Consider the following 17,327-nt stretch of genomic DNA (forward strand, 5'->3'; position numbering starts at 1 on the left):
CTGGTGACAGCCTAGCAATCCAGTTACCACATTACAGCCAAGTCCTATACAAATCGTGGCTTCCCGAGAAAGCTCCCTCCTAGCAACACAGCCATTATTCCCGACAAACGCTGCCACAGTCTGCTGTACAGACGCTGCTGCTGTCTCTGTCATGTATCAGCCAACAGCTTACTGGTGATGTGACCAAGATAATAATATACGTTTACTGACCCGTTCAGACATATTTCCTGCCTAATCTCACTGAATTGCGCTGCTGGAGGCCTGTGTAGGAGATCCAACTGTCTCCAACTCTCATGTGCACCCAAAACACTTGTCTATATTTGTCCACGTAATATTGGCTCATTATGTTTCCGATAAAGTGCCGAAAAACTCCTTTATTTGACTGAATGCTGAACTAGTACTAATTTATGCAGATGTATGTTGGAGGTGTGAAATGTGATGGTTTTTATCCATTGCCCCCTGCACTGTTTCAGTCTGCAGTTCCTCCCAGTAAATTGTATGAGCGCTTCTAAAACACGATTTAAGTGCAGTTTCATATTGTACGGGAAAGGAGTCTTCTGCCGTCAGATGACTTGTGTATACCTCCTTGCAACTTTTGATGACTACTTTTGATTTATATTTTATTTGATTGAATTAAAATATATGAAAAAAAAAAAAATGTTTTAACTACTTATCCATATATTTCATCAGCTTTCTTTGCTGCTGTTCTTCTACTAGGACAATAAAGTTTTACCTGATGGAACAAAGTACATGGCTAAAAAGCACAGGAAGAATGTATAGGAAAGCATTTCATTGGTACATGAAGGGAACGTACAAAGCAATGACTGAGCCTTTTGTTGGTAGTGCTCGCCGTTCTGCACATATATAAGGGGTTTTGGTTGGAGAGCCTGGTGCTGATTTATAATTGGATGTAAAGCCAAAAAAAAAAAGAGGGTAACTTTGCATCTGGTCAAACCTATATTGCAATTAGGGATGTGCAGGCTCGGATAGGTTCGAGTTTGCACGTGGAGTTCGGATTTTTCCCTCCAAAAAAACGGAACTCAGAACGAGGCAAAACGTCATCTTACATGGACGAACATCATCATTCCTGGTCTTTTGTCCAGGAATGATGATGTTCGTCCATGTAAGATGACGTTTTGCCTCGTTCTGAGTTCCGTTTTTTTGGAGGGAAAAATCCGAACTCCACGTGCAAACTCGAACCTATCCGAGCCTGCACATCCCTAATTGCAATGCAAATGCACTTATTTATTTTTCCTTTGTCCCCAATGCTGAATCCGCTCCTTGGCCTGTTGCATTTTCTATTTGCCTAAAACGCCGCTATCAGCGTTTGGAAACTGCTTGGTGGCATCATTTCTGTTTTACTTGTAGAAGTTGGCTATTTCGCTGAGAAGTGGCTGTGACATCCCTTTTATATAATGTGGACCTCCCTGCCTATAATACACACCTTTCCATTTAATGATGACCTCATATTTACACACAGATTTTACCAATGCTTCCCCCCCCTTTATTCAATTATTACATGTGATCTTTATAGCAGTGCCTCTCACGGTGACACTATGGGAGTCACTTAATAAATGCATCCCGCGGGGTATGATGTTTTATTCAAGCAGCAATATTTACTTTTTTCTACTTCAGGGTCCATAGGGTATCCACAGGATACCTTGGGGTATAGGTGTGACGTCAGTCGCAGGGCACCAAAGAGTTAAGCTTTCAGCCTCCCAGGATGCACTAGGTCCCCCTCCTATACCCCGCCCCCGGGCCAAGGCACCTCAGTTTAGTTTGGTGCCCGGCCGGAGTTGGGTGCACCTGTTGGAGTGGGGGCTAGAAGAGCCCCTGAAGCTTATTCTTCATGCAGCTGTGGCTGCACATCTGGATGAACAGCATGGACAGTCAGTCCTGACGTCCATGCTGTCTTCCCTACACCCCGCCGGTACCAGAACGCCGGTACTGATCCGGGGATGCTGGTGGGCGTCTGGGGTCACAGCTAGCGGTGACCCCAGATGCTCCGGACCATGGCCGGATTCAAGGGGGACAGAGGTAAGCAGCGGGGTCCCGCGGTGGGTCCCCGCTGATCACATGGTCTTAAGTCCCCAGGCAGGGGGCTCCCTGGGGACTGGCTGCAGCGTGGAGCCAGGCGACCAACCTGCGCTTCCACTACCCCCTGGGACAGCGGACCGCAGCAGAGCGGTAGCGCTGCGGCGTCCCAGGGGTTAAATGCATGCCAGGGGAGCGCGCCTTCCCTGTCTCACAGCCGGCGCCTCCCCCGCTGCACACAGCCCTCTCTGCATGCTGCCGACTGGTCCTGTGGCAGCGCTCCTCCCCCAGGCCAGCCTCCTCTCTGCTCCTCGGCGGCCATCTTCTCCAGAACGCATGGTGAACGCTGCTGGAAGCGCTGGACGGAAGCATCGTGGTCTGGGTCCCCCCGCATACCTCTCCTCCGCTGTGGTCAGGTCTGTGTATGCAGCGCTGTGTCCTACCAGGCCCTGTGTCTGTGTAGTTGAGTGATCAGCGCTGTTAGTGCAGGAATTGTTATTTCTCTGCATTGTATGTGACTGTGCTAGCGCTGCTGCCTGTAATCTTTTCTTCTCTAAACTGTCAGCTTTATTACTGTCCCTGTTCTTTCTGCTAAAGCCCTTGCGGTGCGGTGCTGCAGGGTGGTCTCTCGCCTATTTAATACTTAATTGGTGAGAGAGGTCACATACGTGGTGCCATCATGTCTGAAAGTGATTTTCCCCTCCGGCTACAGTGTACCACGTGCAAAGTACCGTTAGCGGAGGGGGAGGGTAGCGCGGAGGGCCTTTGCCGGCAGTGTTTGTCCATGGCGCGGCCTATTACGGTTACAGCACCGGTACAGGAGCCGCCCTGGGCTTGTTTCGCTCAGGCGTTAACAGCTTTAGTGGGCCAGTTAGCTCCGCAGCCCGCGTTTACTCCGATGGGTTTGTCCCAGCAGTCTGTGGTGTCGTCACCCATGCAGGGGTTCCCACGACAATTGGTGGTACCCCACAGTCTCCCTATTTCCCCGCTCCCGGGTTCTCAGGAGCCAGCGTGTGTTGCAAGGGGAGTCTGTGATGCGGTCTCATAAAAGGCCGGTGGCGTCTCTGTCCGCTCCTTATGAGGATGACGAAGGGACGTCTGATGATGGGGAGATTCTAGATCCTTACGATCAGGAACCTCTCCATACTAAGGACGCTGATGCTAAGTCCAAAGTATATATTCCTGGACTTATTCGGGCGGTCCGCACAGCCTTGGTGATTGAGGACGAAGTTCCCCCAGCGGCTAAATCTAAGTATGCCTTTTTCAAAGATGTGAAGGGCGATGCCACAGTCTTTCCTCTTTCGGGTCAGTTGGTGGACCATTTAGAGGAGGCGTGGAAACAACCTGGCAAAAGATACCAGCCGCAGAGACGCCTGGCGGTGGCTTATCCGTTCGCGGATAATTATTTTGCGAAGTGGGAATCCCCTCCACAGGTGGATTCTCACGTGACCCGTCTTGTCCGTAGTGCCACATTGCCGATGCCATCCATGTCCTCCCTTAAGGATGCTACGGACCGCAAGGTAGAAATCTGCCTGAAGTCCGCTTATTCCCTTGCAGGGGTCGCAGCACGGCCGGCTATGGCCATTTGCTGGGTTGCCAGAGCGATGGAGCGCTGGGCGGATTCATTAGAGGCTTCTTTTGAATCCGACTGTCCGGCCGATCAGGCGGAGTTGATTGGCAATCTCCGTGATTCGGCCACCTACATCAACGAGGCGGCTCTAGACATTAGTACTCTGGTGTCTAGAATTTCTTCAGCAGCGGTAGCTGCTCGTCGCACCTTGTGGCTGCGATCCTGGAAGGCGGACGCAGATTCCAAGAAAGGTCTGGAAGCGTTGCCGTTTACCGGAGAAGTTCTCTTCGGTCCGGATCTGGATAAGATTGTGGCCACGCTGGCGGCAGCCAAATCTGCCTGTCTCCCGTCGGCCGCTGCTCCTTCTGGTTCGGGACCATCGTCCTTTCGGTCATCTAGGGCCCAGGGCAGGCCCAAACCACAGTCGTTTCCTCGACAGGCTGGCCCTAAGAAATCGGTCAAGCCCCGGAAGCAGGCATGGAGTACCAGACGTCCGGCCCCCAAGCCAGATGGCAAGCCTGCGGCCTGACGGTCCGGGCCTCCCTTTGGGGGATCCCAGGGTGGGAGGCCGCCTGCTACAGTTCGCCCAGTGTTGGTCGACCACTACGACAGACACTTGGGTTCTGGAGGTGGTTTCCCACGGATACGCCCTCTCCTTCCGGCACAGACCCCCGGCTCGCTTCTTCACCACGGGTCTCCCATCAGACCGGAACAAGGCTACGGAGCTGCGGAAGGTATTGCACACTATGCTCCAGGCTGGAGTTATAGTGGCGGTTCCATTCTCCCAGAGGGGCCAGGGTTTCTATTCAAATCTATTTTTGGTACAGAAACCCAATGGGTCATATCGTCCGATTCTCAACCTCAAAGCACTCAACAAGTCTTTGCGGGTCCCGAAGTTTCGGATGGAGACCCTACGGTCCATCATTCTGGCGCTGGAACCTGGGGACTACTTGGTGTCATTGGACATACAGGACGCTTACCTGCATGTCCCTATTCTTTGGCGCCATCAGCAGTTCCTCAGGTTTGCAATCAGCAGCGACCACTTCCAGTTTCGGGCGTTACCTTTTGGCCTGGCAACAGCACCACGTGTTTTCACCAAGGTGATGGCGGTCATGGCGGCTTCTCTGCGGCTGCAGGGAGTCCGCATGTTGCCGTATTTGGACGACCTGTTATTGGTGGCAGGATCTCCAGAGCTCCTGTTACGCCACTTGGACCTGACCATTGCACTGCTGCAACGGCACGGCTGGCTAATCAACTGGCAGAAGTCCACTCTAATCCCGTCTCGGAGGATTCTGCATCTTGGAGCCTTATTGGACTCGGGACAGCAAAGGATCTTCGTGACGGAGGACAAGATCTCTGCTTTACAGTCAAGGGTGCGCAGTTGTCTGCACAGCCGCCGGGTGTCCTTACACTCGGCGATGAGGTTACTGGGCTCCATGGTGTCGGTGTTCGACATGGTGGAATACGCCCAGTTTCACTCCAGACCTCTGCAGCACCTGATCCTGTCCAAGTGGAACGGGCTGACTCAGTCTCTGAAGTCCCAGACGATTGTGCTCACCCAGGAGGTTCGCCTGTCCCTTACGTGGTGGTTACAGACGACCCACCTCAACAAGGGACGTCCGTTCTGGGTTCCAAATTGGGTCCTGTTGACAACGGACGCCAGTCTTCGGGGCTGGGGAGCAGTTTCGGGTCCACACTTGTTCCAGGGCAGGTGGACGCCGACAGAAGTGGAGCTTCCAATAAATATCTTGGAACTCCGTGCGGTCTTCAATGCTCTCCAGCAGGCACAGCGGTTTCTCCAGGGTCGTCCGGTGCAGGTCCAGTCGGACAACGCTACCACCGTGGCCTACATAAACAGGCAAGGAGGAACTCGCAGTCGGGCGGCTCTCGTAGAGGTCTCTCGGATCCTGGTTTGGGCGGAGCGCAATCTTCCGGCCATATCAGCGGTCTTCATCCCGGGAGTGCTCAATTGGGAGGCGGACTTTCTAAGTCGCCAGGACGTTCATCCGGGGGAATGGTCCCTGCACCCGGACGTTTTTCAACTACTGGTGGACAGGTGGGGTCTTCCAGAAATCGACCTCATGGCGTCCCGGCACAACAACAAGTTGCCGGTGTACGGGTCTCGCACAAGAGACGAAGGGGCGTCTCTGGTGGATGCTCTGTCCGTCCGGTGGACGTTCCGGTTCGCATACCTGTTCCCTCCGGTCTCCCTTCTTCCACGGGTAATCCGGAAATTCAAACAGGAAGGAGGGACGCTCCTGTTGATAGCTCCCGCGTGGCCCAGACGGCACTGGTTCTCAGACCTTCAGGGTCTGTCCGTGGACATTCCTCTGCGGTTGCCGCTACGACCGGACCTTCTGTCTCAGGGTCCTTGCCTTCACCCGGACCTGACTCGGCTGTCTTTGACGGCGTGGCTGTTGAGACGGCCATGCTGAGGTCCCGGGGGTTTTCCAGCTCTGTGGTGCGTACCATGTTACGAGCTCGGAAACCGTCTTCCGCGAGGATATACCATCGCGTGTGGCATACGTTCTTCCAGTGGTGTCGACCGAGAGGTTATGCACCGCGGGAGTTTCGTCTGTCTCGGATTCTCGCCTTCCTGCAAGCGGGACTAGATCATGGGCTTCGCCTTGCTTCTTTGAAGGTACAGGTTTCGGCCCTATCTGTCTGGTTTCACCGTAGGATTGCTACAATCCCGGATGTGCGCACCTTTATGCAGGGTGTTCTCCGCATTCAGCCGCCCTTTGTTCCACCTGTGGCGCCTTGGGATTTGGCTGTGGTCCTGAGGGCTCTCCAAGGACCGCCGTTTGAACCACTGGGCTCAGTGGATCTTAAATGGCTAACAGCTAAGACTGTTTTCCTTCTGGCCATTGCTTCGGCCAGACGTGTTTCTGAGTTAGGGGCTCTTTCTTGTAGACCCCCTTTCTTGGTTTTTTATGGGAACAGGGCAGTGCTCCGCACTCGGCCCGAGTTTCTTCCCAAAGTTATTTCCCAGTTTCATATTAACGAGGAAATAGTTGTTCCGGCCTTTAACTCACCGGGTCTTTCCGTGGGTGAGGCCTCTTTGGATGTTGTGCGGGCCTTAAGGACTTATGTTGACCGCACTTCTTCGTTTAGGAAGTCGGACGCTTTGTTTGTCCTCTTTGGCTTCCGTAAAAAGGGTTGGCCTGCTTCAAAGCAAACTTTGGCAGCCTGGATCCGTATGGCTATTTCTGAAGCTTATCTTCATGAAGGCCTACCGGTCCCTCCTTCTCTGAAGGCTCATTCCACTAGGTCTGTGGGTCCTTCGTGGGCAGCTCGACGTGGTGCCTCGGCAGTTCAGATCTGCAAGGCTGCTACGTGGTCTTCTGTCCATACCTTCGTGAGGTATTACAGGTTTGACACCTTCGCCTCTCAGGATGCTTCCTTCGGGCGGCGGATTCTCCTTTCTGCACAGGAGCGTCCCCACCCTTAAAGGATACTGCTTTGGGACATCCCCAAGGTATCCTGTGGATACCCTATGGACCCTGAAGTAGAAAATATGAGATATGGTAAGAACTTACCCTTGTTATCTCTATTTCTACGAAGTCCATAGGGTTCCACAGGACTCCCGCCCTGTCGCACCTGTGCTGCAGATGGGCTTTGCTCTGGTCACCGGTTTTCCGTCTCCCTCTGGTGAGAATGTGATTCTTGTATGTGTCCAGATCTTTGTTCTCTCTCTTCCTTCTCCTCCTCCGGCCTATGGCTTGGTAACTAACTGAGGTGCCTTGGCCCGGGGGCGGGGTATAGGAGGGGGACCTAGTGCATCCTGGGAGGCTGAAAGCTTAACTCTTTGGTGCCCTGCGACTGACGTCACACCTATACCCCAAGGTATCCTGTGGAACCCTATGGACTTCGTAGAAATAGAGATAACAAGGGTAAGTTCTTACCATATCTCATATTTTTTTTTTTGTACAGAAGCTCTTTGCTCACTTTATCTAGTCTGATGGGGAAGAATTCAATTGTACGTGACGTGCGGTTCCGCATTGGCACATCGCGCCCACCAGCATTGCAAGTTTTCCCTTGCAGCCCATGACTTTCCAAGTGAACACTCGTAACTGGCCGATATGTGCATAGCCGGTTATCGCTATAATGCCACTTAAAGTGCGCAAGCCGTAGGATTGGTAAATTATACCCCTGTCAAACGGAAACATTTTCAGTGCAGTGTTTTTTTGTTTACAAGTCCACTCTTGTGTGTTTTACAACAATGTTGAAAAGAGACCTCGCTGTAATCAGTAGGGTCTCAAACACTCTGGTGCAATTTTTCAAAGTACCAAGGAATGTATTTAGAGGAATGATTAAAAATAAGGCTACACTATCGTGAATCAATTTATGTACAAGTTCGCTGCAAAACTTGCATCCATGTAAGGGGGGTGATGCAGTTGTTTTATAGGGTGCCTAAACTAATGGGCGCCCGACGGAGCAGTTCAATTGTTGCTCCGTTTGGACGCACATAGCCGCAGTTAGACGCATTTCTGCTCACAGCCTCCTGAGGTTTGGCCGCCCAAAGCAGGACGGGGTTAACTGCTATATATGCAGCTAAACTCTGTGCTTTTTCTGTTTGAAAGAACATCTAATGGCATGTGTGACAATCCTTCCTAAATTGCCTCCTTCCTGAGTGACGCCACTAGTTGCTATTGAATAGGCTTCATTGACGTGAATATTGGTTCACACACACAATGGCTGCCTCCTATAAGCACACTTTTTAATATGGTGGTAATGATCGGTTATAAAACGGGGAGGTAGCACCAGTATCACCTCCATCAGAATATGACCGAATCTGCCTTGCTAAAGGCTAATCTGGTTTTCTTTTTGTATTTCATTTACATTTTAATCTTTTTTCCTCTTTAGAGTCTGTTGGATAAGTTCTTGGTCCCCAATGCATCACAAGCAGAGAGTAAAGTCTTCTATTTGAAAATGAAGGGAGACTATTTCCGTTACCTTGCTGAAGTGGCCAGTGGCGATGATAAGAAAAGTAAGGTTTCAATTTTTTATTTTTGTTTACAGTATTTTATTACATCTGTAGCGTAGACTAGGTACGGTAGCACAATAGTGTTTGCTAGTTAATTTGCTCACCGACATTCTTAAATAGTTTTCATAGAGAACTTTATTTCCATTTTAATCTTAAATACATAGATATACAGCACATTATAAGCCTAGTACTCTTATTCTGGCCATAAAGATGACTTCTCATCATCTTTTTTTTTTTTATATATATTTTACAGTAGAAACTTTAATTTCCCCTAATAATAAGGTTTCCATTTGAAACCATGCAAATTGCTTGTATACGGTGACTCCTTTCCAGGTGTAATCGAGCGTACACACGGTCAGATTTGTCAGATGAACGATTAAACGATTTGACCAAAGTTTTGAACGATTTGAACGATTGAACGATTTTTGACTGCATTAAAATGAATGGAATCGTCCAAGTCTGACTGCAAACCCATCAGATGTCAGATATCGTTATCTGACAAACAGGAACGCGCATCGTTGATCGTCCATCGTTCAGGCATGTCAGATATGAACGATTTTCCTTCAGATATGAACGACTGAACGATTTTTAAATCGTTATCGTCCATATCTGAAGAAAAAATCTGATCGTGTGTATGCACCATTAGTCATTGGGGGAATTCAATTCCCAACATCAATGCGTTGAGCTGTTTCGGAAGAGCACCCCTTGTAATGCCTGTTTTACATCCTGATGATTGCAGCACTACTGTGAGTATGTGCTCTACATGTGCACATCCGTGCATAGCGGCGATGATTGCAGCACTACTGTGAGTATATGCTCTACATGTGCACATCCGGGCATAGCGGCGATGATTGCAGCACTACTGTGAGTATATGCTCTATATGTGCACATCCGGGCATAGCGGCGATGATTGCAGCACTACTGTGAGTATATGCTCTATATGTGCACATCCGGGCATAGCGGCGATGATTGCAGTACTCCTGTGAGTATGCGCATAGCAGCTATGCGCAATCGGCACTTCCCGCACAATTGAATTCCCCCGTTGACCGCTATACTGTGCCATTTGGCCACTCGCAAAGAGCGCACACAGCCTTCTGATCAGGGCATTTTTGGACCTTGCAATCAATTTGGGGTCGAATACACTACACGAGAGCATAGTGTAGAGAACAGACTATTAAGCAGAATAGAAGTTTGTTTAAGCAATTATGATATGTTGAGTTTTATTACAGCAGTTAATGTTTATTTTTGGTCATTGTTTAACATCACAAAGGATGTGGCCATATAAACAGTAGTTTTACATTTTTATTTTTTTTTCTGGAATAGATTGTTTTACTTGCCTGACGCAAGTCCACCTTCCTAACACATGCATAACATCAGTTTGGGGTCACACACACTACACTATCTGGCTAATTGCTCAGCATTGCCAATGATATTGCAGTGTGTGTAACCAGAATCCAAGACTAGCTGGGTGCAAGATATTCTGTTAACCATTTAGCACACAGCCCGATTGCATTGTCCTTCTTCTATGGAATTAGTGATCCAGGCTCCTATTTACTTTGTCTTCCTTTTATTTAAGTGCTGATTTGTAAACCCCATAAATGTTAAATAATGTATACGTTTAGGGTTGGGTTCTCCATGGTAGCATAACTGGGTGGAAATAAAGGCTATATGAGCAGAAATGGAAAAATATATATATCATTTTCCCCTCTTCATCATTCAAATATTTAATTTGTTGCAGCTTGTTAATGTTGCTGTTATACTCATAGAAACATAGAATTTGATCTAGTTTGCTCTATTTTAACCTTTTTGGTAACCTCAACTGAATGATTTTTTGGGTTCCAGTCATCAGGGACCCCTAAAAGTTGTTTTACAGATCTCTCCAGTATCACAATTGAAATTGGCTCCACCTGTGGAACTTAAAATGTGCACCAACTAGGAGATTTGGAAAATATGCACTGTTAATGTTGCCATAGGCAATAAGCTTGGGCATGTTTGTTACTATATTGCACAAAACTATAAATATGGAAAGAAAAACTTCCCAAAATGTAACGCCTAGTACCTTCTTTTTTTTTTTTTTATTTCCAGCGATCGTGGAGCAATCCCAACAGGCGTATCAAGATGCTTTTGACATCAGCAAAATGGAGATGCAGCCAACGCACCCCATCAGACTGGGGCTGGCTCTCAACTTCTCAGTGTTTTTTTACGAGATCCTTAACTCCCCGGAAAAAGCGTGTTCTCTGGCAAAAACCGTAAGTTCCTAGTGAGATGTGATGCACCATTACTCGCGGTAACCTGAGAGCGGTGATTTATTCTCCCCTCCGCCCTCGTTCCAGGCTTTTGATGAAGCTATTGCTGAGCTCGATACTCTGAGTGAAGAATCATACAAAGACAGCACGTTAATAATGCAATTACTGCGGGACAACTTGACAGTAAGTTAATATCTCTAAATAAAATGTAAAAAAAAATGGTCATAGTACTGCTGTTCACCAAAGTCCTAAAAGAAAACGACTCAAGGCTTTGGGTGTATTTAGTTTTTGTCGGTTTGTCAAAGCCTCTAATAGTCGGCAGCTTTGACCGATTAGTTTTAAATCTGCAGCATAAATAAATGCTAAACCAGCCCTGTTTAGCATTTTCCTGTTGACCCTTTAAATTCCGCAGTCAAAGTACTTTGGCAAACCGCGCAATAGTAAATCTAGCCATTTCATACTCTGGCTTTGAGGTTAGGTATTTATGTATAAGGTTTTATGTCCTTCCGAAAATGTATACTCTGTACAGATCGCCTAGAAGTGGCAGCATTTGAAACTGGGAGCATGGTGTAGGGAACAGAATATTAAGCAGAATAGAAGTTTGTTAATTAAACTTGCAATTGTAATGAAATGTTGAGTTTTATTAGAGCAGCTAATGTTCTTATTGGTCATTGCTTTACATCACAAAGTATGTGGCATAGAAACAGTTTTACAGTTTGTTCTGGGATAGATTGTTTTACTTGCCTGACTAGTCCACCTGCTTAACGCATGATAACTGAGCCAGTGCTCTCAAGTGTCAGTAAAGCTGGGCATACACGTGCAGATAAAATGCCTGTCAGACCGACAGACCTTTTATCTGGCAGCATGCCAGCCGCAGATTTCTGCGGCATACACTATGATTTCTCAGTGTATTAGCCGACATCTGCTTTCTGCCCCTGGGGGAGGAGACACTTCCCATGTAAGGAACAGGGAAATAACACTGGAAATGCTTGTCTGTCGGCCGCGGCTGGGCATACACAGCCCGATGCGGCCGACAGTTTACCTGTTAAATATCGCATCGGACAGGCATGCTGGACAATCCAGCATGCTCGACCGAGCAATATTTAACCCTTGGTCGCCCGCACACATGCTACATTTATCGGGGAGATTCACAGCTATCTGGCGTAGCGTGTATGGCCAGCTTAAACTGGCCCAACATAGACACGAGAAGAGCCCACAATGCAGATCGGGTCCTCTCTTTGTATAGGTCTCCCTTCATCAAGGGGTTCTCACAGTGCAGGTGAAAGGCCTGTCACTAAGGAGTCTTCTGTTGGTACTGGGCTTGAGACCATTTCATAAGGTGAATGTCTTGTGATGGGTTCTAATTGTATGAATATTCAGTTGCACTGAGTACAAAAGGCACTTCATACTGATGTCTATGGGTCTGGTTCAGAGTTGGGAGAAAATGTAAAAATGGATCAATTTGCACCACTTTATTAAATCTACGGGATGTGGTTGGGATGCCGGAATCCTGGCACCAGCAACCTGACTGTAATTATTGGGTAGTGGGTTAGGGTTAGGCACTTAGGGGAAGAGGGGGTTAGGTTTAAGCTGCTTTACCAGTTGGTGTCGGGATTCTGAGTGCTGGCATCTACCACTAAATCTCTGTACATTTTAAATTTGCCCACCTGCAGTGCAACATGGGTCTACAAAATAGCTTTTTTTTTTTTTTTTTTTTTTCTTTAATTACACTGATTAATTTAGACACAGTCGGACGGATTCAGTGTATTGTAAGTGATTCGGGTGGGTGACTTTAAAATATGGCAGCATATTGTGCCCTGTCTCCAAAGAAACTAATTCTGTCTGTCTTCTTCTAGTTGTGGACATCGGACACTCAAGGGGACGAAGCTGAGCCAGGAGAATGCGGTGGAGAGAATTAATCAGCCTTCCTTCTCTGTCTGCCTCGTTCTAAAATTTACACAATAGACCATTGTCATCCTTACTGTCCCACAAATAGGTTTATTATATATTTTTTTTTTTTTTGTTTACAATTATAAAAGGTTTATGTTACTTCTATTTGGATTTCTATATTTCCCATGTGGTTTTGTGTTAAATAGGGAGTAGGGCCAGTTAACATTTTTGGGGCGTTTAAAAAATTTTTTCTCCTTTCCCCCACCTCCATAAGGTGACCAGTATGGGAAATTAGGAATTTTTATACATGTTTTAAATGTCTGGCAAAGTACTTCTGGTACATCGTGGGTTACCACAGGGCCCAGTGTTAAAAACGATTTCCCATAATCAAGCAACGTGAGCGGCTTGTAGTATATTGATCTTTGTGATAGTATGGGGCATTTGGTTGGCACTGTAGGCGAAGACTCTTTAATTCCTAAGCACATTGCCGAACGGCGTTGTGCGTTTGTCGGCTATCGGGAGTCGTCCTCTTTGCCAAAACACAATTTTTCACTGAATAGTCCCTGCGATAGCGAGTCAAAATCATGAGCAAAAAAGACGGTTCACATTCCATTCTCCTTATGGTCGGCTAACGTCTGCTTTTGTTTGTCGCTATTCTCCATTTTATTTGTATTTAAATTGTTTCAACAACCTAAGATCAAAAAAAAAGTACTTGATGCGTTAAAGACATACATGCTTGGTATTCCATAATTTCACTATATATCAAGCACAGCAGAAAAGAAAAAAAAAAACATATATTTAACTTTTTAGTTTTATTTTTGTTTTTGATACTTGCCTAACATGCATGTGGCTGTAAAAAATTAAAATACAAAATAGTTACCAGGGGAATAACTTGAGATGATGGCTAGCTTTGTTTAATGTCTTATGAAATTTTCATGAACAATTCAAGCATAATTGTTTAAAGAACATGTGTAATAAGTTGATGTAAGTGGAATAAAAGTTTTATGAATGGACTTTTCAACTACTTAAGAGATGGTTTTATATAGTGCTTTTATTGGTGTTTATTTTTAGCTGAAAGCTCCGGTAAAGCAAACAAAGGTGTTTGGTCAGCCTTACTACATTTCCCACAATGCACCTTTGTCCAGCATTATGCCACAATTTAAATGTGGTCTTGAGTTGCATAGATGCAGCAAACATTTTCCCACAAAGGACTTTAGCAGTATTTCTTTTAAAACTACCTAGGAATGCAGCTTGGCAAATGCTTCAATCAACTGTACTGGCGGGGGGGAACATCGCTTTGGTTTAACACTGGCTACATAATCATGGTGTAGACCAAAAATGGGCAACGTGGCTCTCCAGTTGCAATTGAACATCATGACATGCTCAGACTTGGGTGTATATTTTCTGTTTGGCAAAGTTGCTGATCATCTGCAGCTTTGACCAGCAATCGGAACTGGTGAAACAAGCCAGGATCAGCACTCGATCCTGATGCCGTTTTTAAACGATCAGTCAAAGGCTCCGATGATCGTCGGTTATGACCAACTGACTGTATAGTACATATGCCTATTAGTTTCTTAAGAGCTGATAAGCCACCAATCTAAGCCAGGTCTAAAGGTGCCTACACACATGGTGATATTTTGCCCGATCTGGCCGATTCCGACACATCGGAACGACAGATCGTGTAACATATGCCCAAATCGTGAGTCCCCACTCACGATCACGATGCATGTCCCCGCAGGTCGCACATCGCATCTTCAGAACTGCCGTGCTGTAGGGCAGATCTGACAATCTCAAGTCACGATGCACTGGATAGTTTAGGAGGCACGATAGATCGCGTGTCTGATTGGCTGCTTTTTCAGACCAAATCGTGTGCAGGACTGCCGGGGAGAGTTCAGGAGAAAATTGTGCACATCACTGTGTGTGTAGGCACCTTTAGTGAAGTCCATACACTACTGTATAGGGGTCTATGTATCAAGCAGTAAGGGTGTGGAGAAGTTGCCCATAGCAACCAATCATTTCCTACCTATTTGGTTGCTATGTGCAATTTCTCCACTGGTCCACTTTACCAACACTTTTCACTGCTTGATAAATAGACTCCACAGTTTGGTAACAATACGTGTCCATTGACTGGATGGAGACTGCTCGGTCTTAAGGAGGTGGAATTAAGCTTTAAGTGTCTGTGGAAATGGGAGGGCGGTGTTCATTGATTAGTTCTACATATGTATAAAGTAATTTCCATAGTAAAATACTTTCCCAGAGACTGCTGCATACAGTTATTACAAGTTCACCGAACTACCTAGAGCAGTGATTCCCAACCTCGGTCCTCAAGGCACACTAACAGTCCTGGTTTTAGTGATATCCATGATTGTGCACAGATGGTTTAATCAAAATAACTGAGGCACTAATTAAGTCACTTGTGTACAAGTATGGTTATCCCTAAAACCTGGACTGTTAGTGTGCCTTGAGGACCGTAGTTGGGAACCCCTGACCTAGAGGGTTGGCAGATCCACATTATTAAACCCATGAAGTGTACCTGGCTGCAGCAGCCACTGATTGGCTCGGCACACCTGTACTGTACTGGTGAATACGTTTCTGAGGTGCTGATGGCTGCCAGGAACATTACAGGTGACAAATTGCTGGGACAGTGTCAGGAGGGACGGCAAGTGGCTGGCTTGGGATCAGGGGGTTATATGACACATTATGATTATCAATCTGGGTATGTTGGAGTAAGAAGCAGTATTTTGACACACAGATAAGACGTTTGCTGCATGACTTGTTGCTTGTGAGTAAATGTTTTTGTGATCTCCTTTTTCCCTCGCATGCAGAGAGGATACTTGGAAGACTGCTGTAAGACTGTGGTGGGAAAACATGTTCATTTAGCTAAATATATAAAAGTGCAATCTTGAGAAAATAAATAAAATCTCACTAGTGTGTATACATAGAGTTAATCAGTGTTTAATGCAGGGAGGTTGTTTCAGTACTGTCAGTCTGAAGTGTCCATGTCAGCTCCCTATCCAGCTACACCAGTGTTGGAATTCACATAGATGATGATGCGAGTCCCAGGAGCCGTCACTAGAGCACAAACTGCACTTTACAGAAGAAGGTTTATTCCTAGTAATGGGTGCAGTTGTAATAAGAGTCTGTAGTGGTAATGAGCAGCATATATCTTATATAGGGGCTGAAGTCCACATAGCCATAAATTATGTGGCCGTATGCAAGGACACAGTATTACCTGTGACCAGCGTTCCCAGCTGCTATTTGGCTCTGTAATGTGCTGAGACAATTACGATTAATAAAGACAATATTTAAAGCTCAAACATAAAATAAACATTTATTACTGCAAACTTAAACCTCATCATTCTCCTGAATGGCTGCCCCCAAAATAAGGGCTGTGGCGAGATTTGATCATTTTGGGGATTTTAATAATCTAGCACTTAATGCAGTTAGTGACATTTGTTATACAGTACACAATGTCAGTCTTTGGAAAGCCACTACTTCTGTATACTGTACCCCTCCTCCCTTATTTGCATGCACAGTGTTTGCCCTATAAATAGAAGTTACTCAGAACCGTACCCACCTAATACATCACTATTTCCTCTGCATGATCCATGAAGCATTTTTTGTTCTGAGCGGTTTCTGTTGTCTTGAACCATGCACAACCTCGTCATAATGAGGTGTCGCATTTACCGCATGCTGTCAGTGAAGAGATCTAATTGCAGCCAGCCTCTGTACAATGATCGGCATACGCATTCAGCTATAACAGTCTATCCATGTCAGATCATTTCTAGACACAAACCAGATCCACACACTTCATTTACAGCTGGGTCCTAGCAGGAAACCTGACCTTGGCGAGGATTGTAACCTCTAAACTTAAGGTTAGCTAGGTCTTACAAGCAGATGCCATGGATATTAGAGATAAGCTTGTGGATAATCGCTGCATGGTGTAGATGAAGTCTTGCATCGTCATGTACCCATATTAGCGTATTTTCTTAATGAAACAACAAAAAAAAGGGGTTTGGTGCACGTGGAGATATATTTGCCATGCAGGGAATGAATGTAATGTTTCTTCAGGGTCCACAGGATCTTCCTTGGGGTATGTAGATGGAGTGATCCATTGCACCAAACCGCTTACAGCTTTGAAGCTCCCAGCATGCACTGGTCCTCCTTATATATCCCGCCCCCAACCACAGGCGGTCAGTTTTTTTAATTTGGTGCACGGCAAATATCCAGACACGCACCGTTTTGACAGCTGGACTGCCTAGGCAGTCCCAGGCTTTTTCTTTTTTGATTTACCTTTTAGTGTTTTTTTTTTTTTTTTTTAACTTCTGAGTTTAGCAGTATTAGGCGCCAAATACGACGCATTTACTACGACTCCTACCTCCGCCGATGCCGAAACTCCAGTACCGCTATATTCCCTGGGGGTTTATTAAATATTGCCACACCACGCCATAGTCCTTACGAATTTACCTTCATCTGTTAATGCAGTTGTCTTCCGATGTTGTATCTTCATATTTTCTGGACCTTAAAAGAATATTGTTGATTTGAATAAGCCAAAAGTATATTCTACATTTTCCTTTCACCAATACCGCCTGTAGCCCCT

The 17,327-nt window shown here is 46.4% G+C and overlaps 1 protein-coding gene across 1 annotated transcript in view; it reads left to right on the plus strand.

Moving 5' to 3' along the window:
* Positions 1-13,756, plus strand: part of YWHAZ (tyrosine 3-monooxygenase/tryptophan 5-monooxygenase activation protein zeta) — a 36,603-nt gene extending 22,847 nt beyond the window's left edge. Inside the window, exons 3-6 of the mRNA XM_088442672.1 lie at positions 8,471-8,594; positions 10,677-10,840; positions 10,925-11,020; positions 12,694-13,756. Coding sequence (XP_088298798.1) covers positions 8,471-8,594; positions 10,677-10,840; positions 10,925-11,020; positions 12,694-12,756 — 447 coding nt within the window. The 3' untranslated portion in view covers positions 12,757-13,756. The remainder of the gene's footprint in view (positions 1-8,470; positions 8,595-10,676; positions 10,841-10,924; positions 11,021-12,693) is intronic.
* Positions 13,757-17,327: the final 3,571 nt, after the last annotated feature.

This window comes from Taudactylus pleione, unplaced genomic scaffold (genome assembly GCF_031769625.1).
Source record: "Taudactylus pleione unplaced genomic scaffold, aTauple2 ptg000314l, whole genome shotgun sequence".
NCBI classification, from domain to species: Eukaryota; Metazoa; Chordata; class Amphibia; order Anura; family Myobatrachidae; genus Taudactylus; species Taudactylus pleione.